The sequence below is a fragment of the Mirounga angustirostris genome, unplaced genomic scaffold (genome assembly GCF_029215605.1).
Source record: "Mirounga angustirostris isolate CCGP_5_RB_7025 unplaced genomic scaffold, mMirAng1.0.hap1 SCAF_12, whole genome shotgun sequence".
Classification (NCBI taxonomy): Eukaryota; Metazoa; Chordata; class Mammalia; order Carnivora; family Phocidae; genus Mirounga; species Mirounga angustirostris.
This window is the reverse complement of record NW_026991720.1, coordinates 41,288,110-41,315,622: the sequence shown is the minus strand read 5'-3', so window position 1 is coordinate 41,315,622 and position 27,513 is coordinate 41,288,110. Positions and strand designations below refer to the sequence as shown.

Here is a 27,513-nt window from a genome sequence, read left to right as displayed (position 1 = left end):
TGAAGTCTAATCTTTTTTTTTTTTTTTAAGATTTTATTTATTTATTTGAGAGAGAGAGAATGAGAGACAGAGAGCACGAGAGGGAAGAGGGCAGAGGGAGAAGCAGACCCCCTGCTGAGCAGGGAGCCCGATGTGGGACTCGATCCCGGGACTCCAGGATCATGACCTGAGCCGAAGGCAGTCGCTTAACCAACTGAGCCACCCAGGCGCCCAAGATGAAGTCTAATCTAAGATCCTTAGTGTGGCTAACAAAATCCTTCATGATCTGGCTTTTGCTTAAGTTTCCTATGCTGTAGCTCCCAGACGCTGAAACTAAGATGTATTAAATTTGTAGTTCCCATAGAGAATCATGCTCTCCTTTTGCTTTTGAGCCTTTGCAGTTACCAACTAGTTTGCTTGAGACCCGTATTTTCCAGCACCTACCCACATTTCTCATCAGACTAAGACCTGCTAGTCCTTCAGGATCTGAAGCATCTGACCTAAGAATAGAACCAAGCTCCTCCCCCTCCCCCTGCCTTTTTTGTTCTCATAGCCATTCTTCATGTTTGCCTAGATCATAGTATTTTATCACTGTTATTATAATTGCCTTCTAACTTACCTGACCTTAGGTTCTTAATTTCATAAGTAGGGATCTTGTTTTTATTAATTTTTGTGTACCTAATTGCTAGTACATACATTGTGAAGGTCCAGTAACTATGTTGATTGAGTGAGAGAGTAATTCTATATATGTAGAGATCTAGATTCCAGGTTCAGAGTAAAGAAAAAAAAAGTTTTAAAGTCATCTTATTCTTACATATATTCATAGATTTAAATATTAAAATATTTTAAGCATATTAACTAGGAATCCAGAATAGAGAAAATAAAAGTTGGTTTCATCAGTACATAATTGCTCATCTCAGTGAAAAGGGAGGAGCTGAGGGCAGGCAAACTAAGACATGAACTCTTCAAAAAAATTAGGGTGAGGGGACATTAAAGCCAACATTTAGGACATACCCTTGTAATCTTGTAACATTTTAGTGTTCTTGTTATTAAATCTGGAATGTAGGTATTTTTATACCAGTTATACTTAAAATATTTAAAACATTTAAATGGTGACATTCTTTAATTTTTCCATTGGGTTATGTAAGACTAAGCAAGTGCTGGAGAGTTATATCTATGTATACGATGTAAGACTTTTAAGAATACTAAGGAGTAGACAGATAAAATTATGTATCAATAACCTTTCCTTTTGTAGTGCATAGTTTTTTGTACTTAGAATTGCTTAAATTTTACAAGAAGGAAAATTATTTTTGTCCATGTATAAAACAATGTACAATATATGTATGTTTTAAATTCCAAAGGGCACAAATTGAACTTGAAGTTAATTAGGAAGAGACCAAATGTTTATCTTTGAAATTTAAAGTTATGGATAAAAAGCTTGGATGTTTATAGCCTGATTTTTTTTTAATTGCAATTATTAAGGGGAGGAATAGAATTCTGGTGATATTAAGGTAATTTGGGGCTGAATGTCTCATTTTGTAAAGATGAGGGAAGTTGAAGGTTTGTAGTACATGTAGCATGGGTATGTTTTAATTTTCCTCAAATTCTGGTTTTTGCCAGGTTTCCTTTCTGTTACAATTCCCCTTGCTCGATTTTGTTGTTGTTATGGAAATGTATTTTTGGCATTTTTCAAAATAAATTGCTGCTTTTCTCTTCTGGAAAATTTGTTGAAACACATTAATGTTCAGACCTTTAAAAACGATAATGGATTTCAGATGCCAAGATTTTCATAACTTTATTCTTTGGAATCGGAACAAATGGCAAGAGAAGGTGAAGTATTCTTAAGGGTTCCAATAATCTATCAGTCGGAACTTACTTGAAGCATCTTGTTCTTCAAATATAATTGATTTCTAGAAATAAGGTTAAGTAAGTTAAACACTGAGATTACTGGATATTGTATTTAAGTTGATTTTTCCACAGACAGTGAAATAACAAGCAGTGAATTGTTGTGATTTGATTTTCTTAAATAAGAATTTTGCCATAGAGATTTGGCATAGTAACTAAAAGATTTTTGTAAATATATGCCTTTAGAGAAGATGATTTGGGGGCACTTGGGTGGCTCAGTTGGTTAAGCGGCTGCCGTAGGCTCAGGTCATGATCCCGGGGTCCTGGGATGGAGCCCCATATCGGGCATCCTGCTCAGTGGGAGGTCTGCTTCTCCCTCTGCCGCTCTCCCTGCTTGTACTCTCTCGCTTGTACTCTGTCTCTCAAATAAATAAACTTTTTATAAAAAAAAATTTTGATAACTGTTCTTTCTTATGTAACTCATATTTCAAATCAAGTAACACTTTTGAGACCCTAAGGTATTTTGGTAGAAGCCTGCATGAGAATATACTTTTATCTATATTCACATGCTTATAAGTGTCACAGTTATATCATTCACATCTATAAATAATGTTTCTTATCCAGAGATTACATTTCACACTGGTACTGTGAACATTTTATTTGGCCAGGAAAAGAATCAGTGGGTGGTTAAGTCTTCTGAATTACAGACTATGGTTGATTTTAGAATTTGGGGTAAGGAATGATTCTTATGAAATGTGAAAAGTCTATATGTTTTAGTCAACCCATGTTATATTATTGGTATATTCCCAAAGTCTTTTTTTTTTTTTTTTTTTGATCTTTGGACACAGTTTTTTTCCTTAGAAGGAATTTTCCTGAAAGTATATATTTTAGCCATTTAGCTTTTTAAAATAGCTCTCATGTATCAGCACTTTGCTAGGAATATAGAGATGAGTAGGACATGTTTTTCTTCCTCTGGGAAATAATTATAGGGGGCTGATAAGTAATGTGTTTAATTTTAAAATAATTTAATTTAAAACAGAATTATTTAAAATGTTATAATATTTATGTGCAAATAATTGTGTACCCTCAACCTACTCACTCATAGCAGACTATGTTACTGAGACTGCTCTTATCCAAAGTTACCAGTAACATTATTTTTATGGTTATGTCTTTGGTATTTCATTTGACCTTTCAGTGGCATTTAACACAGTTGAGTGACCTTGAGCCATTCCTGGTGTTCCTTCTTGCTGACTGATCTTTCTCACTTTCTGCCTCACAGCTCAGTGTTGGAGTGCTCCAGGAGTCTGGCTAGGCCCCATAATCTGTAGTTTCTCCCCAAGAATCCAACCCTCTGCCAATACTACTTATATGCTTATGATTCCTAAATCTATGTTTTCAGCACCAACCAACCCTGCATTTTGTGGACTTACGTATTTAACTGCCTACTGGCCTTCTTGAATGTATAATGGACACATCACACTTCACATGTTCAAACTTGTTTATGATTTTGACGATTTGGGCCCTCACCACCTAATCTTTTATTCCCCCCCATTGTTCCTGTTTTCCTTAGAGATACCACTCCATTGAGTTGTTTAAGCCAAAAAGTAGGAGTTATCTTGGTCTGTTTTTCCTTCACCAGTCACATCCAGTGCATCAGCAATGTCCTGGCAGTTTTACCTTCAAAATATATTCTGAATCCTTCTTATCTCTTCTTGCATCCACACCATCTAAATTCAGTATACCCTTTCTTTCTTGGACTATTGCAGTAGGCTCCTTACTAGTTTTCTTATCTCCACTTCTTCTCTTAGCCGTGAGAGCTATCTTTAAAACACAAATCAGGTCAGGTCACTTGCCTGTGTATAACTCTCTGGTGGCTTCCCATCATGCCTAAAATAACATCCAAATTTCTTACTTTGGCTGGGTCCCACATGATCTGGCCTCTGCCTGCCTCCCTGACCTCGTTTTCTATCACTTTTCTGCCTGATCCACCGCCTTACTTCATTGTAGTTCATGTACCTTCTTTTTGGTCTAAAAGTACTAAGTTCATCTCCACTTTAGGTCCCAGCCTTTTGCCTAGACATCTTTCCCCCCTTTTCTTAATTCATTCCCAATATTGTACTATATGCCAAAGACTGTTCAAGGACTTGAGGGTAAAGCAATGAATAAGACACAGGGACATACTCTCGGGCATTTTTCTCATATCTTTTGTTTGGAGCGGTCCTTGAATATGCAACCTAAAATACTCTCCCTGATACTTTTTCAACTCTCCCAGATGGTGGCTTCTTTTTTGATGCCACAATTTATGTAATTTATTTAATTTCTACCTTGATGGCTCACATTGTAGTTGGAGGTGGAGTAGGGAGATTGCAATAAATATGATGAGTAAAATATATGTTAGATGGTAAAAAAAAGTTCTGAGGAGAAAAACATAAAGCTGCAGCAAAGTGCAGAGGAGAATGGAGTTGTAATTTTAGATAGGGTGGTCAGGGCAGGCCTCTGTGAAGTTGACATTTGAATATCATCATCTGCTCCAGGTTGTGATATAACTCATAGATTTATGTCAATATAAAATATAGATGTACACTTTTCACAGACATTGTGTCCAAAGTTAGTCTACTTTCTTCTCTGTGCTTCGTTGGTTGCCTTTCAGTTTTCACAGCTCACATTAACTTCATCTTCCCATTTGTTGCTTGCTATCTTTAGCTTCCTTCCCTTTCCTGTATCCACAAGTCTGTATTTCTTCCAATTCTGAACTTTAATCAGTAGAACTTGAAATATAGCAGTGTATAAAGATTTTTAACTAAAACATTTGCATTTATCTGATATGGGCTGTCTTAATTCAGGGATTGACAAAGCAAAATTGTATGAAAGTTGCATTTTTTTCCCTGGGTTTTAAACTCAGTCCCTATATACCTTGCTGAAACTTCATACTTGACAGCTTTTCTACCATTTTTTTAAAAAAACTTTAAATGCAGGGCATAGTAATTGGTTTTTATAAAAAGATAAGAGGTCTTCAGGAGAGCTGCTGCACATTAATTAAAACTCACTGGGACTTACATCCCACAAAAAAAGTATTACTTTGACATGTATAAAGTCTGTCCTTATTTTATTGTAATTTATTTCTAATTTGTTGAGTTACATGCAAGTAACTTTCATTTTTCCCTCTATTTTTTGCTGTGTTCCAATGGATTTGCCTTTCCTGTTTGGACTGAATGTGTCATATACAATTCTTGGAATTCCTCATTTACTGTTCTTCTGTGGATCTGTTCTGTTGGAATCTGGAACACTGGAATGATGGAAATGTGTTCTTTACAAAGTAGCTGTGAGTATATGAGATAATTTTTACAGAGATGTTTTCAGTCTAAATTAACTTAAATTTAACTTACAGTTGAATGAAATATGAGCTAAGGAAGCCTTAAATTTAATACATATTTTTAGTTTATACATAGTAGGCTTTCAAATATTTGGTTTTAAAATACTATACTCTGATCAGTATCCTGGTTAGTATTTAAAACTAGCTTTTCCATTTAATTGGCTTGGTTATCCTGTCAGCATTTGGCTTAAAGATTAGTTTATATGAATCCCAAAAAAAAGGCTAAAAGGTGGTGGATGGAATATTTTGTTACATGTGATACTAGTGAGGAATGCAGATTGCTATTTGTTAAATCCAAGTGTGTTGAGTTAATCTTTGATCTCATGAGTATTTTTTTTTTAATGAGACATTAAATGTGTCAAAAACTTTTAAGAGAAATATGTACCTCTTAGGAATATTTTGCCATTGTATTTTAATGATGACTAAGACCTACCTCTAAGTAAAATTAACCAGTAAGACTACTCACTCAGATGGTCTGAACTATGGACAGTTTTTCTCACCATTGGGTAAGTTAAAAGTCAGATTTAATTACTACACCAATTTAAAAGTAGGCTTCTTTGAATTACTCATGAAATTATTGTTGAGGTCATCAAAGAATCAAAAACCATGCAGAAAACTGAATTCTGATTTTCTTTAAAATATGGATAAATCTGATGTCCCTGATGAGGGAGGCAGCAGGATCAATTGAAATGCTGAAATGGCATAATTGGACCTGGTATTAATAGCTTGAAAGATATTGTTTACTGATTGGCCTTGACTATGAGAGTTTTAAGAATTTATGAGAAAATTGTTTTAAACTCAACATTTGATTTCATTTCATGAATAAGTAGACAAATTTCAAGGAATTCATACCTGTGATAATTAGTATGAGCAAAGGGATAATTAAAAGAGTTCTTACTGGGCGCCTGGGTGGCTCAGTTGGTTAAGCAACTGCCTTCGGCCCAGGTCATGATCCCAGGGTCCTGGGATCGAGTCCCACTTCGGGCTCCCGGCTCAGCGGGGAGCCTGCTTCTCCCTCTGGCCCTCTCCTCTCTCATGCTGTTTCTCTCTCACTCGCTCTCCAATAAATAAATAAATAAAATCTTAAAAAAAAAAAAAAAGAGTTCTTACTATAAGGGGATTTGAATTTTTTATTATGAAAAACCCTTTATTTTTTATTGTTATTTTTTTTTTAGCTGATTGGTCAGAGTCTTGTTATTGACTCATTGTAAGTTGAAATCTTTGCTCTGAGGCAGGTTTCTTTAGTTTTTACTTTTTGCCCATGTGTTTTTATAATTGACCATTATATTGTCAAATCACTCATATTCCTAATTCATTTTGTTTATTGTTGCAATTAATACTTTTATTGGTAACACTATAAAATCTATTTGATTTGCCTTGAATAATAGTTTGTATAGTTTTCTAAAATAGGTTATTGACGGGAATTTGAAATGTGTGACAGAAGACTTTTGTTGATACATGAATAACTTGGCCCTTTTTGCTTTTCTCAGCAACAGAAGAACCTTGAAGGCTATGTGGGATTTGCAAATCTCCCAAATCAAGTATACAGAAAATCAGTGAAGAGAGGGTTTGAATTCACACTTATGGTTGTGGGTAAGATATGTTTTCTTACTAAAATTGGATTTTGATACAAGTTTTAAGTTATTAATCATCTCAATGAATTTAAGAAGACAATAGCCTGAATGACTGTAGGAATCGTGTTTTATTATGTGAGTACATTTTTTTAAAAGATTTTATTTGTTAGAGAGAGAGAGAGAGAGCACGCATGCAAGCACATGAGCAGGGGGGAGGGGCAGAGGCACAAGTAGACCCCTCACTGAGTGGGGAGCTCCACACAGGGATCCATCCCAGGACCCTGAGATCATGACCTGAGCCGAAATCAGATATTTAACCGACTGAGCCACCCAGGTACCCCTTATGTGAATACATCTTAAAGTTTAACCTGGTGGCATGATAGGAATTATATATTTTCTTGCCTCTTTTTTTTTTTAAGGTGGCACAATTTTAGAAACTAAGTAAAAGTTGAAAAGCAGTGGGGGTGGTAGAGGAATAGAACACTATAAAGAAATTCTCTTCAATTGGTAATGCTACAAAAGGAAATAGTGTCTGGTGGTTACTTATTACAGGATAATTTTGTTCTCTGGCTTATATACTGTAGTGGAGTCATATCACATGAGCATTTAACTTAAACATACATGCTCTGAATTTGAGAAAGAAGGGTGGGGTAGAGGTTCATAATCATGCAAGTGATTACCCTGGAAATTCATTCAATGAGTATAAGCTCTGTAGTGAGTGAAATACGGCTTTGTTCTCTAATTCAGTCTCATTTTTCTTATGTGTTTTATCCTGTGAACACCATACCCTGCATGAAGTCCATTTTAAGAGATTGTCGAAGGTTATTTTGACTGTATGTTGGTACCATTGTTGTTATATTTGAAGAAACAGTATATCATATATAAGAGTAGTAATTTTAAATGTATAATATTTTCACCTCATATAGGCTGACTTCAGAATGTAAATCCTGAGGATGAAACTGTGTTTCTCTATATGTTTTAAGAAGGTGAAAGACAGGATAATGGATTCACTGTCCTTGACAAAGACAATTGAGTTGATGCTGGGTCTTTTTTGTAGTATTCATTAATTTTTGCTAATTACACTCAGCTCCTGTTGTTTTTATTTGGGTGTTGAATTAGATTAATTGAATTAACTCTGAAATACTCCTTCATTGAAGGGAAGAATATTTTATCAATTGACCAGAATATTTTACCTGATGGTCACTTTGTGGTTGTTTGGAAATATCTCTGTTACGATAGTTTAAATAGTTAAAACATGGTACAAAGTCTGCAAACTTGATGTTTGGTAGAGTTGGTTAATTTGCCCGTCTCTGGTTGAGTAGAAGCGTAGTATACCCAGCTTGCAAATTGCTGCTGTGAAGCAGAGGTGGGTCTAGATAGATAGATGGATAAAACATTCAGAACATACTTTTCCTTTTGTAGGGCAGTTAACATCATTATATGTGAAGAAATAGTAAATCTTATCTTTACATATATAACATTTATGATCTTAAATGACAAACTGTAAACAAATATAAGATCATTTTGTAATTTGTAAGAAAAGTTTCTAGGTCTGTTAGGAGCACCATAACAATTTAAAAAAATTTTTGATATTAAAATTTTAGTTCGAAGGATAACTTCTTGAACATATACTTAGTAGAATAATATCTGGGGATCAAGGCCAGATATTTGGTTCAAAATCTCTGACATTTTTCCAGGTGAAAAAGATTTAAGTCAGCTGAAATGATTTTTAGAGGAAATATGCAATCTCGGAAAGTATATTATTTATTAGTTTCTGGTCAGTCCTTTTGTGAACTACAACTTTTGTTTTTTCTTTTCCTCGATGTGACTTCAGCTGAGGGTGGGGGAAGAATGGGTGTTAATATCCTGACCCACTTCACCTTGAACATTATTGTTTAATTAGCTGTCTGTGTATAGACTTGTTGAAAGCAAGGAGTAAGTCTTTTCATCTACATAGTTGGGAGTGTCTAGCACATAGTCATCTTTTAAGTGTCTAACACATGGTTGGTTTTTCTGACTTTAGGCCAAATCTAACAGCTTTGTTTGCAAATCACAGAAACATAAAGCTAACCTTACTTTATTATTCTTTACTTACTCCTTATAAGCTAAGTCCTCATTTTTTTTTTTTTTTTTTAAAGATTTTATTTATTTATTTGACAGAGAGAGACACAGCGAGAGAGGGAACACAGGCAGGGGGAGTGGGAGAGGGAGAAGCAGGCTTCCTGCCGAGCAGGGAGCCCGATGCGGGGCTACATCCCAGGACCCTGGGATCATGACCTGAGCCGAAGGCAGATGCTTAACGACTGAACCACCCAGGCGCCCCAGTCCTCATTTTTTTTAAATTTAAATTTTACTTAGTTAACATACAGTGCAATAATGGTTTCTGAGAATTCAGTGACTTATCATATACAACACCCAGTGCTCATCACTAGTGCCCTCCTTCATACCCATCACCCATCAACCTTCAGTTTGTTCTCTATCATTAAGAGTCTCTTATGGCTTGTTTTCCTCTCTCCTTTTTTTCTTTTCTCCCTTCCCATATGTACATCTGTTTTCTTTCTTAAATTCCGCATATGAGTGAGATCATATGGTATTTATTGGCTTATTTTACTTAGTATAATACACTGTAGCTTCATCCACATCATTGCAAATGGCAAGGTTTCATTCTTTTTGATGGCTGAGTAATATTCCTGTGTGTGTGTGTGTACGTACGTACGTACATACACACCCCCACATATCTCACATCTTCTTTATCCATTCATCAGTAGATGGACATTTGGACTCCATCCATAGTTGGGCCCTTGTTGATAATGCTACTATAAACATCGGAGTGCATGTAGCCCTTCGAATCTGTATTTTTGTATTGTTTGGATAAATACCTAGTAGTGCAATTGCTGGGTCATAGGGTAGTTCTATTTTTAACATTTTGAAGAACCTCCAAACTGTTCTCCAGAGTGGCTGTACCAGTTTGCATTCCCACCAACAGTACAAGAGGTTCCCCTTTCTCTGCATCCTCAGCAGCACCTTGTGTTGTTAGTTTTAGCCATTCTGTGAGATATATTTGAGATATAAACTCAGAGTAGTTTTAGCATAATAACGATCCTTTTTTTTTTTTTTCTTTAAAGATTTTACTTATATTTATTTGACAGAGAGAGACAGAGTGAGAGAGGGAACACAAGCAGGGGGAGCAGGAGAGGGAGAAGCCAGCCTCCCGAGGAGCAGGGAGCCCGATGCGGGGCTCGATCCCAGGACCCTGGGATCGTGACCTGAGCCAAAGGCAGACGCCTAACGCCTGAGCTACCCAGGCGCCCCACGATTCTTGGTTTAAGACTTAATATATTTTTACAAACTGAAAAATCTATATTTAACAGTTGATTTCTTTATGTAACTCTGTCTTTTGTTCGGAAAACTTTACTTAGTAACCTTGCCTCAAAAGCAAAATTTATTGAGTACTTACTTAAGTGCCTTGTATCAGGGAGGCATAGTGTATATTCCCATATCTTAAAGGAGTTTATAATTTATGTGACAACATAAAGTATACATAAAAAGGTAAGTAACATTTCTAGGAAGTACATATGAATCAGTGGAAGCATACAAAAATTAAGGGCCATAGAAGTTGAAGGCTTTGGAAAACTTGTCCCTAGTTGGAGATTATTTTTGCCTTATTTGAGGAGGAGAGGTAGTAGGACAGATTTTTGAAGAATAGAATTGGGATAGACATTGAGTGGAAGGTCCATTTGGGAAAATAATAGCTAATACCTGCATAACCTATTATGTATCAGGCAGTGTTCTGAGTACGTACCTAACTCATACAAACCTTAACAACAACCCTGTGAAGTCGGTATTATTGTTATCCCCATTTTAGAGAGAGAGAAACTGAGGCATGGAGAGATTAGGTTACTTGCCCATGGTCACATTGCTAAGCAGATGGTAAAACCAAACCCAGTCTACTTCTCAGTTAGTCTGGTGTGTTCTTAAGTACTATGCAGAGGCTCATTTGGGGGTATTGGGTAGGGTGCAGAGCTCAGTAGAGTGAGTCCAGTATGCCTTGAACTTATATGATTTCATCTGGATGTTCTGTTTTTCCTAAAAAAATGGAAGAGACAGAGAAGTGAGAGGGGATAGCGGGGCAGGAATGATTGAGAATTAGAGAACTTAAATACTTGTGTGAGTGTTTTTTTCTGCCATTCCACTGAAATGAGTTGTGTAGCCTAGGGCAGGCATGAAGTAGGAGAGGTAAATTTTCTATTTCCCCAGTCATTTTCAGGTTCCACATACTTTAATATGGTGAATATTTTACGTTGCTGAATGTTAGTATAGTGACAATATGGTGCGTTAATATAAACTAGTTACTTTTTATATTTTCAGACACAAGTATCTGTTTTGGTGTAGGAAGAAAAACAGGTTGTCAGTTTTGTATGTAATTGCGGTTTATGGATGATATAGGGGGTTTTCAAGATTAATCTGCACTGAACATTGACTTTAGGATCTGACTCCCAAGACATGACGTTATAATAGTTGAAAATTAGGTTGGAAAGGTAGGCTAGCCTAGATTTTGAAGAACTTGATTGCCACCAGGATAAACAGATTGGAATTCTTGATTTTGAATCTTTATTTGAAAATTTAGTTTAAAACTCAATGTCAGGCATATTAAATAATGAAGACACTTAGGTCTCTAATTCAGCAGTGTCAACCATATTTGAGCTTGAAATTTGACTGTCTCTTGTGTGCTTCTTAATTATACTTGACTATGCTGAGAAGTAAAAAGTTAATTGTAAAATCCTGATTTTACCAGAATTCTCCAAGGAGGTAGAACTCAGACTATAGATTGCTTTATCTTACCAGAAAATAGTTTTGAAAACAAGTGATATTAAATCTATTATTTTGCAGCCATCAGAAAACCCTGAACTCTCGCCATTTGCAATGACGTGGTTGGAACTGGAGGGTATTATGCTAAGCGAAATAAGTTAGTCAGAGAAAGACATGTATCATATGATCTCACTGATATGAGGAATTCTTAATCTCAGGAAACAAACTGAGGGTTGCTGGAGTGATGGGGGTGGGAGGGATGGGGTGGCTGGGTGATAGACATTGGGGAGGGTATGTGCTATGATGAGCGCTGTGAATTGTGTAAGACTGATGAATCACAGACCTGTACCTCTGAAACAAGTAATACATTATATGTTTAAAAAAAAAAAAAGATGGGAAAAATGAAGAGGGGGGAAATTGGAGGGGTAGACGAACCATGAGAGACTATGGACTCTGAGAAACAAACTGAGGGTTCTAGAGGGGAGTGGGTGGGGGGATGGGTTAGCCTGGTGATGGGTATTAAAGAGGGCATGTATTAAATGGAGCACTGGGTGTTATACGCAAACAATGAATCACGGAACGCTACATCACAAACTAATGATGTATGGTGATTAACATAATAAAATTAAAAAATCTATTATTTTGAATTCTTTTTGAAAATTGAAGTATAACTGACCTCCGGTATTATTAGTTTCAGGCATACTATACAGTGAATTGACAGTTCTGTGCATTACCATGAATAAATGACCTTACCGTCTGTTACCATACGAAGTTATGACAGTATTACTGACTGTATTTCCTATGGTGTACTTTACATTCTCGTGACTTATAACGGAAGTTTGTACTTTTAATTCTTAAGAGGATAAAATCCACAGTTCTATCATTTCTGTAATCTTGAATTTCATACAATTTTTATGGTAGAGGTGTTCTTTATTTAGTGTTTGTAATGATGTATTTGACCTATACCAAATGTCTTTATTTTATTTTTTTAAAGATTTTATTTATCTATCTGACAGAGAGAGACACAGTGAGAGAGGGAACACAAGCAGGGGGAGTGGGAGAGGGAGAAGCAGGCTTCCCGCCGAGCAGGGAGCCCAATGTGGGGCTCGATCCCAGGACCCTGGGATCATGACCCGAGCTGAAGGCAGACGCTTAACGACTGAGCCACCCAGGCGCCCCACCAAATGTCTTTAGTAGCAGGATTGGCATTTCTATTTTTTTTCAGTGGGAGGGAACTTACGCTGCTTTGGCCATCTTGGGGATTCAAGTTTATCATAATGTGTTTCTTGTATATGACTTACAAGCTAAAGTTTAGGACATGTTTAGTCGGTAATAGGATATACATTGTCTGTCATAATTGTCATTTTCTCTCACCTTCTTGTTGGTGTTTGAATTGTAATAACCTCCAGAGTTATTTGAAGAAATTGAAAGGTAATATTGACTCATTTTGTTTTTCGGCATTCAGTGGTATTATGTTTAATTCTGAAGTAAGATATGTTGGAGACTTGAAATGCTTTGAGTAATATTTCAAAAATTTTTTCCTTGAGCTCTATTTTTATTTTACTTTTAGTAATAAAAGTAATCGATGATTGCAAAACGTTGTGAATATAGACGAACCACTGAATTGTATACTTTAAAATGGTGAAATTTATGGTATGTGAATTTTATCTTAAAAGAAGTAATTTAAAGTAGAGGAAGTTTTGGGAAAAAAGAAATCACATAATTTCACATATCCACTATTTTAATTTTTTAATTAATTCTAGGTTTTCATCCGTGTATTTTAAAAGGTGCTTTTGTAATAAAGTTAATATGTTTCATTCATAGAAATTAAGAAATGCAGAAAAGTAAAATGAAAATAAATATCACCAAAATCTGTCACTCAATGATAACTGAATGATAGAATCATACAGTATTCTTGTTTATGTATCTGTGATGTTCTGTGATTGCCCTCTAAAATTAGCAGTAAATTGTGATCATCTTTTGATGTTAGGTATTCTTTGATAACCTAGCTATGCTTGAGTCATAAATTTTAATGGCTTGTATAGGTTGGATATACCATAATTTGCCAGGTTGTTCAACATCAGGATGATTACAAATAAACACGGTTATAGTTCTGTCTGTCCTTGCATTTTTAATTAATTCCTTAGGATAAAACTTTGAAAGTTTGAATTGCTGTGTTTAAGGGTTTTATCTTATTTTATTTTATCATTATTATTTTAGATTTTATTTATTACAGAGAGAGAGCACAAGCAGGGGAGAGGGAGAAACAGGTCCCCGCCAATCAGGGAGCCCAACATGGGGCTCGATCCCAGGATTCTGGGATCATGACCTGAGCCAAAGGCAGACGCTCAACCGACTGAGCCACTTAGGCGCCCCGAAGCATTTTAACAGATAATACCAAATTGCCCTAAAATAGTTGGTATACCATTTTGCCCACTCACCTAGTGTTGACAATACTCCTTTCTCTGCATATTGCCAACGGTGGATATTATAGGTTTTTTTTTTTTTGCCAATCTAATGCCTAAAAATTGGTATCTTATTTTCATCTGTATTTTATTGTTACTGGTTAACTTAATTTTTTTAGTATTTATTTATCTTTGGTATTGATTCTTTTGTAAGTAGCATATTCTAGTTTAATTTAAAAAGCTGTGCTCATTTTTTTCTTTAATAAGATACAGGTACTCTAGGGTATTTATTATTATTAGCATTCATATTATTATTATTAGTAGTAGTATTTGTTATTAGGTATTGGCATTTTTTGCCAGAATTTTTTCTGTGTTGTGTTTTAACTTGATTTTATATTGTCCATGCAATCTTTTTTCTTATGGCTTTTGTTCTTGATGTCTTCCTGCTTGATTGAAGTTACTGGGGATTCCACTGTATTTTATAGGTTAAACTTTTTATTCTACAATCTTAAATCCATGTGGATTTTTTTTTTTTTGATGTGAGATATGAGACAGGAATTTGATGTTTATTTTATTTTTACATGGTTAAGTAGTTGTCCCCAAACCATTTATTACAAGCTTGAATTTTAAAAATATATGTGCACGGTTGGTTCTCTTTCCATCCTTTGGTTTAGGTCATTCTGTAGTTTTTCCTATATAAATACCACATTATTAGAGTTATAAATTACAGTAATTATGTTGTGACTTGTGTAGGAAGATTACTAGAGTATGTTAATTTAGGGAGATAGGTAAACAATATGTAAAATAATTACAGATTGTGTTATTTTCTAGGAAGAAAATAAGCATGATGGGATCTGTTTAGAGTTATCCAGGGAAGATCTGCCTCTCTGAAAAGGAGACTTTTCCATAACAATACCTGAAACACCTGAAAATTAGGAAATACTAAAAAGAAATAAAGAAAAGTAAAAATGACAAGAGATAATTATCATTAACATTTTGCTGTGTTTATCCTCAATATTTTACTTTTGACAGTTGTATAATTTTTCCAAAGGTGGCTATCTCAAATTTTAGCCATTGCTTTTTCATTTGATATTTGAATGATTTTCTCTCTTTTACCTCATAATAATGCTACAGTAAAAATTTATGGAATGGAAAATTTGGTCACATTTTAACTATGATGTTTAATGACTGCATAATATTCTAATCTATGATTGAATATACCATAATTTTTGTAATTTATTTCTCCACTAATGGACATTAAGTTTGTTTTTACCCCTATACTGGTACAAATAACATGGCAGTGAAGATCCTTAAACACACAGTCTGTGTATGTGTGTTGGGAAGCAGAAGGCAGAATCTTTATTGATTTGTTGATAGTCCCTGAAGTAGGATTACTGTAGCAAAATGTTTCAACATTCTGTGGCTCTTGACACATATTGGCAAATTATTTTCTTGAAAGTTTGTTCTACTAAATATATACTTTTAAAAAAGAGAAAATATTTTCTGCCTGAATTTGAGATGTATAGTATAATTGAAGTTGGGGCTATTCATTCCATGGATGCTGAAGGGAAGAATGTAAATGTAGATGAAGGCACTGTAAGGGAATAGTAGAGGAGGATAAAAGTATACAAGTTAACTACATCATTAAATGATAACTGGCATAAGAAATATACAAACCACATGCTGGTGGGAGTTAGAGGAATAAGACTATAGCTAAAAACTACACACCACTGTCTTAAATCATACACTACTAATAACTGGGAAAACGGTACATGATATTTTTAGTAGTTAATATATTCACGTTTTATACACTTAATTCTTTATCTGATTTACTTTCAGTGTCTTAATTGTGGAACAGTATAATTCAGAAAAACACAAAACAGTTTTATAGATTGGGAGTTTTTCAATTTTGTAAGAGAGGTAATGCCTGGATTGACATATATAAGAAATGTAGTCTGGATAATATCCCCGTTTCATTTAGTAGGCTTAAAAAAAAAAAAGTTGGGGATTTTTAAAATATATATAGGTTAATCCTTGAATTATAATTCTTAATCTATTTTGGCTTCTCATACACATTCTATCGTAATACGGTCTTTGAAAATAGATCATAGTCTTTTGAAAACAGGGAGGTGGGTGGGGAGATGGGGATAAAAGAGTACATTTATGAATAAAAAAATTATAAGAAAAATAAAAGATCATTTAAGATACTTTATGTTGGAAAACATAGTCACCCTTTTAACAGCCTTTCTGAGAGCCCTAAAATAAACTTTATAGTAAATGGGCTGAATTAGAGAAGAGAGGTGAGATGCTGATGTTTTCCAGCCATAGGGAAATTGTTTTCTTGATACTGAATATACTCAAGATTCACTGGATACGATGGACTGAAATAAAAGTTATGAAACTTTTAATTTTAATTAGTTAGACTTTGGGACAGAAAGGAGAAGTTTACATAGTCTGTCAATATTAATTTTGTTTTAAAGATTTATTTATTTGAGGGCAGAGGGGCAGTGGGAGAGGGAGAGAAGCAGACTCTTGTTGAATTTGGAGCCCTACATGGGGCTTGATGCCACAACCCTGAGATCATGACTTGAGCCAAAATCAACAGTCAGATGCCCAACTCACTGAGCCACTAACAATATTAAATTTTAAAAAGATGGTACTATAGGCAAAGAAAGGTACTTAGGACTTTGAAGACAAGGTAATGAAGGAAACCTTTGTCAGTGTAACTTCTTTGTGGAATTTTCACTTTTCACACAGGAGAGATTTTTTTTTTTTTTTAAAGGTTTTATTTATTTGACAGAGAGAGTGCACAAGTAGATAGAGCGGCAGGCAGAGGGACAAGCAGACTCCCCACTGAGCAGGGAGCCCCATGTGGGACTCGACCCCAGGACCCTGGGATCATGACCTGAGCTGAAGGCAGACGCTTAACAGACTGAGCCACCCAGGCGTCCCATGAGAGATTCTTTTAGTGTGTGGTTTTTCTTTTGGCATGGCAGGCTGCTGTTTCTTGATCCTTAAGGGGCAATTTTGAAATCATCCATAATCTAGGGCATGGAGATCAGGTACTATTTGTTGGTCAGGTGAGTCCATCCTTTTTCTAGGTAATGTGTCACATGTCTCTGAAATTGTTTTAAATATGAAATAGTATTAATGTTTCTTCTTTCTAGCTATAACTATAGACAGGAGGTCAGAATTTCCCCTTCATACTCTTAGTACATTTTTCTCTCCAGAGCATTTATAGATTGAGTGGTTTTTGTGTTAGGAGCCAGGTTTACTCTGTTCCAAAGCAGGAAGTTCTCTATCATTTCATGCTTTAGTATACAACAGGTAGATTTGTTGGAAAGATAGTTTTATGCCAACAAACCATACTTGTTTCACCATTGAGCTTCAGAACCTCAGAATTATTTTAAAGGTTGGAAAGGTATAACCTGTCTGCCATGAAAGACCTTACAAAGGTGGTTAAAGTTGGGAAAGTCAACCTTGTTAATTTTATTTAAATTTTCTTCTTGAATGAACAGAAACACATTTAAGTATATAATTTTCATGCATTTACATTTGAGTCTTTTTTTTTTAAATATATTTTACTATGTAGGAGTGATAATTTTTTTTTTAATGTTTAATTACTGTTTTTTTTATTTATTCTTATGTTAATCCCCATACATTACATCATTAGTTTTAGATGTAGTGTTCCTTGATTCATTGTTTGTGCATAACACCCAGTGCTCCATGCAGAACGTGCCCTCCTCAATACCCATCACCAGGCTAACCCATCCTCCCACCCCCCTCCCCTCTAGAACTCTCAGTTTGTTTTTCAGAGTCCATCGTCTCTCGTGGTTCGTCTTCCCCTCCAATTTCCCCCCCTTCATTCTTCCCCTCCTGCTACCTTCTTCTTCTTCTTCATTTTTTTTTTCTTAACATATATTGCATTATTTGTTTCAGAGGTACAGATCTGAGATTCAGTAGTCTTGCACAATTCACAGTGCTTACCAGAGCACATACCCTCCCCAGTGTCTATCACCCAGTCACCCCATCCCTCCCACCCCACCCCCACTGCAGCAACCCTCAGTTTGTTTCCTGCAATTAAGAATTCCTCATATCAGTGAGGTCATATGATACATGTCTTTCTCTGTTTGACTTATTTCACTCAACATAATACCCTCCAGTTCCATCCACGTCGTTGCAAATGGCAAGATCTCATTCCTTTTGATGGCTGCATAATATTCCATTGTGTGTGTGTGTGTGTGTGTGTGTGTGTATATATATATATATATATATATATACCACATCTTCTTTATAGGAGTGATAATTTAAGGCAGTAGCTAAGTTACTGAAGATTCTGGATCAGGTTTTTTAGGGAAACAGGAGCACAAAATGAGTTCACTAACTAAACTTCCTGAAATATAACTGAGATTTTTATCATGTATTTTTTTCTGGGGATAGTTTGTGATACATAGATTCTCCAAAGAGAATCTATTTATCTAAAAAATTGGGAACTGTAGGTACAAAGTATTTAATGTAATTTAGAAACCTGTGGCATTGATTTATAGTGATTCTTGTGCTGAAATAATGTTTTAATTAATTTTGAAACAGTTTCTAAGCACAAAAGTTACAGGTACAGTATATAACTTTCTTCTCCTTCCCCCCAAACATTTGAGATGCATGATACTGTGTGTTTCCCTACCTTGGTATATTCTCTTACATAACCATAATCCACTATCAAAATCAGAAAATAACAAATGTATGTTTCTATACATATGTATATGCTTACATATAGACACATATACATTTACATTTATATTAATCTGTATCTATCTCTCTCAACATACGTATTGAAAACTGTTAACACCGATATTTCCAATTTCAGTTCGTTAGCACAGGGGTCCTTCTACCTTTCATCTTTTCTTTGTGCTTCTGAGGTAAGAAACCATTATCCTAATATGTTTACTTACTTGATCAGTTCCCCCTCTAGATAACTAATCAGCTATATTCCCCTCTTCTCTCCCCTCTACTCTCTGATGCAGTGGCCCTGCTCACCCCTCTCAAGTGCTATGACACTCCATGCCACGCTAGTCTTCTCACACAGATGCCCTCCTCATCCTTTTTCGGTTCAGGCCTTCTCCCAGGGCACCTTTGGAAGCCATCTTCATTTTGCAGTCTCTAACACACTGCTCTTGGGCCACTGTAGCTCTCCCTCCAACATGGTCACCTTCCTTTCCCAGACCCAGATAATGATTTTTGGACTGAATTTTCAGGGAGGAAAGTGGAAGAGAAGTGGGTGAAATCATTTTGAAAGGTTTAAAAACTAATATTTAATTATAGAATTAACTGGCATATGAGGAGAAAAAATAATTTGACCTTTTTTTGGTGCTTAAAAGAAAGGTAGTAAAATTACAATTTGGGACTGCCATAAAAATGACTAATGGGGATAAAACCCTGGAAAAATTTAGCTTGGAAGTGAAAATTATTTGCAGGTATGTGTAGTGTTGTAGAGGTACCATTGGTTCCATTTATATACATTTTGGCAAACTGAGTTTGGAGAACTTTTGGTTGGCTTCCAAATTTATTAACAGTTGAGACAAATAGGTTAATATCTAGAAGGAAGAAAGCTTTAGACTTTAGGGCTTCTGTTCTTGCACCTAGAACCCTCAAATAAACAGATGATAGTGCATGTCAAGGAATCACATGTGAAGCATGATATGTGGTTCATTCTTAACTAAAGTTTTTATAGGGGACTATGAATTGTTTATTATGTTACAAGTGGTAATAATTACAGTAAAACATAATGGTGAGATTTCTATAGTACCTTGTCATGGTCCTGAGAATAGATTTTAATTGAATGATCAGTAGTAATTCATCTGATACAACTGATCAGCAATAAAGTACTAGGAATTATGGATTAAGCTGATAATAAAAAATGAAAATGACCACTTCAACCCTCAAAGGAATTTCCAGGAAGTGCATGCTACGATAACAATTTAATAAATGCTTTGGTAGTACATATTTAAAGTGCTATGTACAGAGTCAGGGGAGTTATTATTTGGGCTTAATGGGAATAATATCTTATTTGCCTGATGCGATAGAGTTCTGAAAGCAGTAACTCTCTGTTTTGCTTAAATTTCAAATGTATAATTTATTTTGGCAATTTTATAGAAGAGCTGCTTATAGATTTGCTTTTTATTTATGTTTTTAGCATATAATAAAAATCAGGTTTCTATATTTGACATAAATCTACCTTATAATACTTAGTACAACAGCTACTATACTAAAAAAGAACATGTACTTAGCCTAGTTTTAAACTCTAATTTCTGCCACAAATGAGCTTTCTGACCTTAGATAGATCACTTTGAATCTCAATTTCTTATCACAACAAACATTTACCTAGTTTTTCTAAGTCAGGCATAGGGCTAAGATTAAAAAAGAGAGACATACCACCTAAGAATCTGAGGATTTAGGATGGTGTTAGAGTAGAGACAATTGGACAGTAATGCTGTCTGCTATGTGTAACTACTGTCTCACAGAGGGCTTGAGATAATTGTATATATGAATATACTTTGTATATATAATCTATTTACTGAATCTGTAAATAAGTAAAATATTAAAATCAAATTTTTACTTAACAATATTTTTACTTAAAATATTAATTTTAAGCATATATTTATTAGTGCATTTTTATGTCTTAATTTAGTTTTAAGATCCAAATATCTGTGATGAAGAGAAAAGAAAGGTCAGGAGTGGTTAAGAATGATATGGCAGGGCACCTGGGTGGCTCAGTTGGTTAAGCAACTGCCTTCGGCTCAGGTCATGATCCTGGAGTCCCGGGATCGAGTCCCGCATCGGGCTCCCTGCTCAGCGGGGAGCCTGCTTCTCCCTCTGACCCTCTCCCCTCTCATGTACTCTCTCTCATTCTCACTCTCTCAAATAAATAAATAAAATCTAAAAAAAAAAAAAAAAGAATGATATGGCAGCTAGGAGGTTAAGTACTTGATTAATTCTTACTTTGAACTTTTGCTTTGGTTGAACTCCTTTGATTATAAACATTTAGGGCACGCATGTTTTCCTTTTACTTTGCAATTCAGTATAACAGCAAAGCTCTTTCCTGGTGAGAGTCAGACTTAGCTAATTTGAAAGATGGTTGAGAATTTGCTCTTATTTCCCATTTTAAACAAGGTAGCTTGCATTCTTGCTAACAAAATACGATTTTTGTACATGCCTGTTCTGTGCATTTCAATAAAAATATGAAGTTTAATGTTTTGTTCAAGTTACTTATGTGACATTACTAATTAGAAATTAGAGGAAATGTCTGATTTTTCCCCACCAAGTTATGAAGGACTATAGTATTCACAAGAGTACTTGATTTTTAAGAGGGAATATTTATTGAATGATCATTAGAATTTTAGGCAGTAATGTGAAGATTTTGGAGGAACATGAGGGGAGAGTTTGTAAATAATATCTGTCAATTTCAGCTCTTTTTCAGTTTAGCGGAAGAACTGACAGAAGCTTGATGTACAGTCTAGGAAAGGCTGCAGACCCTAGCCTAAGTAAAGGCAGTGCATTTTTACCAAAAAGTTTTGGTAATCCATTTTTGAAATAGTCATGAAAAGAATTTCCAAGTAGACATTTAGATTTTTTTCTAACACGAGGATAGAGAAAAAGGTAATGAATTGCTTAAACTGAGCTGTATAAAGAGTACTTTTATCTCTGAGTATAGCAAGAAATATCATAAACATCCTCCTTAAGGCCTCCCAGCTTTAGACACATAGCACGTGAAAGTTTTTTGACTCAGTAGATGAAGGTAATTATTGGATGGCCAGTTGGAATGTTTGCTACTGGCTACATAGCAGAATTATTACTTAGACTGACTGGCGGTCATTTACTGTAATTAAAATAAGTAAACCTTGTTTAGATAATTGAAGAGCCAGGTCGCAGGGAACCTGTTCAGGTTGCATTTTAGTATTAGCATGTACATCAGTCCTAATACATTTCGAGGAGATGAAAATCTGGAAATCTCAGATCACATGTTAATGGAATACCTTGGAAGAAGTAATCCATATCTAGTGTAGTCTAGACTGTTCTTGATAGATTAAATCTTCAGAGATAAGCATACTAAAAAGCAAAACAAAGAATAGCACCTCCTCTTTATTTTTCAGCCAGATATAAAGAAAGAATAAATCTGTACTGTTTAATTTTCCATCCATTACTTAACTCCTTACCATTTGGTTTCTTAATACAAAACTGCTTTTTTTAAAGGTCAGTAAGAGGACTTCTCATTGTCCCTGGGCCACTTTTTTTAACCTGTTATTTGGTATTGTTGACTACTTTTTCCTTGCAATTCTTTCTCATTTTTTGTGTTCCTGCCTCCTGATTTATCTGGTTGTTTAGCATCCCTTTCACTGGCCATCTTTAAATGTTGGTGAATCTGGCATTTTGCCCTGTCATCATTTACTTATTAGAGTTTTTAAATTTCATCTACCTTTCAAATCATTTTGGGAAGCATCTCCAAAACATATATGGAAATCCTTGCCTGGATATTCTGGGCTTTAGTTCTGGGGTAGAGTATAGTCATCTGTTTTGAAATAGCTCTTTAAATAACACTGGTGCATTCTGGTTAAGAACTGCATACAGGTTGACACTGTCTCATCTCTACCTCAGCTGAAATTAACACCTGTGCCTTAATACATAACATTTGAGATGATTTTTTAATGTCAGGTAATGTGCTAATAAATTTTATTAAAATAACTTAATTAGCTTATTATTTTGATCAAGGCCACTACTGTATTGTGGTCGACTTAGGATTTGAATTTCAAGGTCATTACTGTATTGTGGTTGACTTAGGATTTGAATTTGTATAAAACTGATTTCAAACCTCAGGATAAAGAAGAGTAGGCAAGCAATGGATAAGATAGAAAAGCTCTACAAGGTGGTCTACAGCATCTCTCAAGCACCAGGCTTTCCTCTTGTTTAAATTCCAACACGGTTAGACCTCCTGAAAGGAGTTAAAGATCCTGTTTTTTTTTTTTTTTTTTTTAAAGATTTTATTTATTTGACAGAGAGATAGACAGAAGAGCACAAGCAGAGGGAGTGGCAGAGGGAGAGGGAGAAGCAGGCTCTGCACTGAGCAGGGAACCCGATGCGGGACTCGATCCCAGGACCCTGAGATCATGACCTGAGCCGAAGGCAGACGCTTAACCATCTGAGCCACCCAAGCGCCCAAAGATCCTGTTTTTTAAAAATCCTTTGCTTTCTTTCCCACACTGTTGCTGCAAGATGGTTAAAAGTGGCCTCTTATATCTACAGATATTCCAGATAGTTGAAATGCTCCTTCAGCCTTCAGAACCTCATTGGAATATGACCTCTTTTCTAGGCTGCTGAGGTCCTCAGTTTTCTGAAATCCTTTTACTCTTGGATATCTCATTCATGATCTTGATCAAATTCTACCTTGTAGGACAGCATCTTCTCTTTGTATTCCCCATTCATTTATTCAGTACAATTTAATGACCACTTACAAAGTGCCAGGCGCTTTTCTAGTCCCTGAAAGTCTGGAAATGGATAAAACATGGTCCATGTCATTAAGCTCCTAGTGACAGAGAAGGAATTAGGATCTAGGTTTGTTTGTGTTTATTACAGCATAATGCAGAATAATAAACCACTCTTACCCCACAGCAAGTGTACTTGTTCAGTTAATGAAACCTGTCAGAGCAGGGAATCAAAAATAATACCATAACCATTTTATTTTAACAAAACATTAGCCAGTCCTTTAATGTAAGGCCTTTTCTTTGATTGTGTGTTTGCTCAGTGGCATTCCATGTCCTCACTCTTTAATAAAGCTGTACCTATAATATTTATTGCTGGTGACTTCCAGTTTCATTTTTTTAAGAAAAGCAAAAAGCCTTGATACTTTGTGATAGTTTTTGTAGGCTCCTTGATTTTTTTTTTTTTTTTTTTTAGTTTTGTCTCCAGTTAAAACTGTATTCACAAGTTGCCTGATGGCTCTTAGTAGATGCTTTTTATTTCTCTAAAAATAATTTTATCCTCTTTACTCCTAAACTTATTTGTCCTCCTATGCTTTCTTTTCTCTTTATCTAAATGCTAAACCGGAGTTTGGAGATTCCACCTTTCCAAAAAGCCACTCCACATCTAAGCATTATTTAGATGTTCACTGGTTTGCTTGGTTAGTTCCTGTGCATGTCTCAGTGAAATGCTGCTTGCTCTGTGAAGTCTTCCTTGATTCTTCAAGCTATATTGAAGTGTTCTTCATGTATACTCACTGTACTTTTTGTTTAACTTGGGCTTGTTTCTCAACAAAATTAAACTTTTGAGGGTAAAATGTCCCCAGTTCTAACATTTAGCAGCTGTTAATAAATAATCATAAAATGAAATTATTTATATCTGTATTTTCTGTCAGTTATAATAGTCCATCAGAGGATAGCTATTGGGATGGAGAAGGTATAGGATGTTGGGAGTGAGATTATTTATCTGAATGAAACTTTGAATCCTCCTTGGCAGGCTTTTTCAAACTGGATCATTACATCAATTTAGTGAGTCATTTTAAAAAATGAAAAATAGAAATGATTTGAAAATAGAGTGTATTTTGCTTAACATAAGTATTGTTTCATTAAACTTTTAAATTTATATGCACATATTTATACAGTACAGATAAATATACTAGTATGTATGTGTATACTGGGTTTTGATGCGAAATGTGTGTGTAGAGGAGTCTTCTCTATTTTCTGTAAATTGTGGTAATGTGAGTTTGAAAACAGCTACTCAATGGGAGAGTCCCATGGAGAAGCTCAGAGACTTCATTTAGAAGCAGATTTACATGAAGAGCAGAACCCCAGGGCTTGCGGATTGGAACAGGGATGTTCAGGTTCTTGCTCTGCCACTTACCTTGGTGTGCTCTTGGCATAGTCAGTTAACTTCTCTTTGGCTTCATTTTCTAATGTTTAAGTGGTTTGATTTGTATCTCTAAGGACTGTTCTAATGTTCTGAGACTTTACGTAATTAGCAAATTGATGTTGGTAATAAAACCACATTATGTGTGTTCATTACACAGTTTGTGTAATGAGGTGGGTTTTTCCAAGCCACTAATTGATAAAACTGAGGAGCATTTGTGCTTTAGTGTTTATGTGATATATACAAATGAAAAATCCTCAAGGTTTAAGCTGTCTGTGTATTCTATAACTATGTATGATTAAGGAAAAATAATTTATAAGAACTACACAGTATTTCTCAAAGTGTGTTTCATATGTTACTAGATATTTTAGGGGGTTGGGGGAAACAGTCTAAGGCTGCAAAGTTGAGGAGCTGTTGGGTAAAACAAAGATAAACTGTCTCTTTAATTGTAGGACTTCTGAGAGCCTTTATAATCCCAAGGACCTAAAGGAACCTGACCCTAACTATTATAAATAATTATTGATACGCCTTTCTTCAAAACCTTGTGAACAAACATTTCATGAATGTTTTGTTCTTAGACTTGAAATGTAATAATCTTGAATGATGATAGGATATGCATGGCTTTCATGGGTTAGGCTTCAAAGAGGACATGGGTTATTTTGACTTGTATCTAATGTTAAAGTATGAGTGCAATATTACAAACTCAGTTACTCTTATGTTAGAATTTTCTTAAAGTATTTAACATCTAAGTATTACAATACTTTGTTTTAACAAGGACAGAAAAAATATTAAATCCAATTATTTCTTAAAGTCCAATAAAATGAGGGAAAGATAATGACTTTGTTCCTGAACATATATAGTGCATTTCATAGTCAAATAAATGTAAAATAGTTGTTAATTTGGATCACTTAAAATATTAGTGATAAAGAAATCAAATATTACATATTTTATTCATATAAGAAATAAAATATTATAAAGAAATATAAAATGTTGCAAATAGGCATTCTGTTTATAGTTTATTGAATAATTTTGTTTTCTTTTTTTTATAGAACATTTTTCATCTTTTTTTTTTTTTTTAAGATTTTATTTATTTATTTGAGAGAGAGAGAATGAGAGAGAGAGCACATGAGAGGGGGTAGGGTCAGAGGGAGAAGCAGACTCCCTGCCAAGCAGGGAGCCTGATGCGGGACTCGATCCAGGGACTCCAGGATCATGACCTGAGCCAAAGGCAGTCGCTTAACCAACTGAGCCACCCAGGCGCCTGAATAATTTTGTTTTCTTAAGCTAGGATGTAGAATTCTGAATTGTGTTATTCTTAAATGTTTCCTAAGTAATACAGTGGTAAACTTGAAGTTGTTTCCACAAATTCTGTGTTAGAGTTTGACTTGATGGAACTAATTTTAGCTCTGTATTATTTTGCATTAGTGACAGTAGTAGCTTTCCCTTTAGTAAAGCACAATGATCAAGAACTGATTGTAGTTTTTTTTCTTAAGATCTTATTTTTAAATAATCTCTGCACCTAGCATGGGGCTCGAACTCACAACCCTGAGATTAAGAGTCACATGCTGCACCAATTGAGCCATCTAGGTGCCCCAGGAGTTGATTGTAGTTTTAGGTCACCTTGAGAGCATTAGGACAAGACTGCTGTATTTTGACTAATGATTAGGATATCTGACAGCTAGGTATGGAAGTAAATATTACTCTAATAAATATAAGTAGGAATTAATAATTTAATGTCCAAACTCAGACACCGCTTCACTACATTCAGCATTCCTTTTTATTTATTTTGAGGCTAGGACCCTTTAAAGTCATTGCGATGCCAGCCTTACCCTTCTACTCCATTCTTTGATGTCTCACATGTTTATTCCTCCTCAAAAAAGAAAAGTTTATAAAAATAAACATTATTTTTCTAAAAATATAAATCCTGAAGACATTTAGCAAAAAAGTGAAGTTCCTTTTTCTTTCTCCTTCAGTACCATTCCCTGTTCTGGTGGCATCATTAAGTTATTACAAGTCTTCTGGCATTTTTCTGTAATTTTATGTATGTTGGTCATTCCCATGTAGATTTCTTTTTTATATAAATGGTACCATATTATAAATACTGTTCTGTGAATTTTTTTTTTCCTGTCACTTAATATATTGTATATACATCCATATCCGTACATAAGGAGCTACCTCATTCTTTGGAATTAAGTGGTATTCTATAGTATGTATTTGTCAGAAAAACTGTACCAGTTTAGTATCACCAAGTCACTCTGAAGGTTAATCTATTTTCTTTAGGCTTATTTAAGCACAAGTTTTTCTCTGAATACCGCTGTAATCGTAGTGCATAGGTTTTCATATGTAGTACTCACTTTGTTTGTATTTGAGTAGTTTTTCAGATTAAGAGGAGTTGAGGGGAGACACTGTTTTATGTCTATATGGGCAGGTGGATTGTGTTATTTTGTTGTTAATTTCTAATTTCACTGTATTGTAGTCAGAGAATGTGACCTGTAGATTTCTGTATTTTTCAGTATTGATTGATTTTCTTTGTAGCCAGATACATGATCAGATTATGTCAGTAATCTATAGGTAATTGGACAATATGTTCATTCTCTGGGTAGGGATTTTGCATTTATTTTTGACAAGCATATTA

General features: G+C 35.0%; 1 protein-coding gene across 2 annotated transcripts in view; it reads left to right on the top strand.

Annotated features, from left to right (window-relative positions):
- The window catches only part of SEPTIN7 (septin 7), a 118,419-nt gene that overhangs the window by 26,579 nt on the left and 64,327 nt on the right, over positions 1–27,513 (top strand). The window contains exon 1 of one of the 2 annotated variants that reach the window (XM_054505229.2): positions 6,668–6,790. The exons of the other annotated variant lie outside the window; for it this stretch is intronic. Coding sequence (XP_054361204.2) covers positions 6,781–6,790 — 10 coding nt within the window. The 5' untranslated portion in view covers positions 6,668–6,780. Of the gene's footprint in view, positions 1–6,667; positions 6,791–27,513 lie in introns of those variants that run through there. 2 annotated transcript variants of the gene reach the window in all.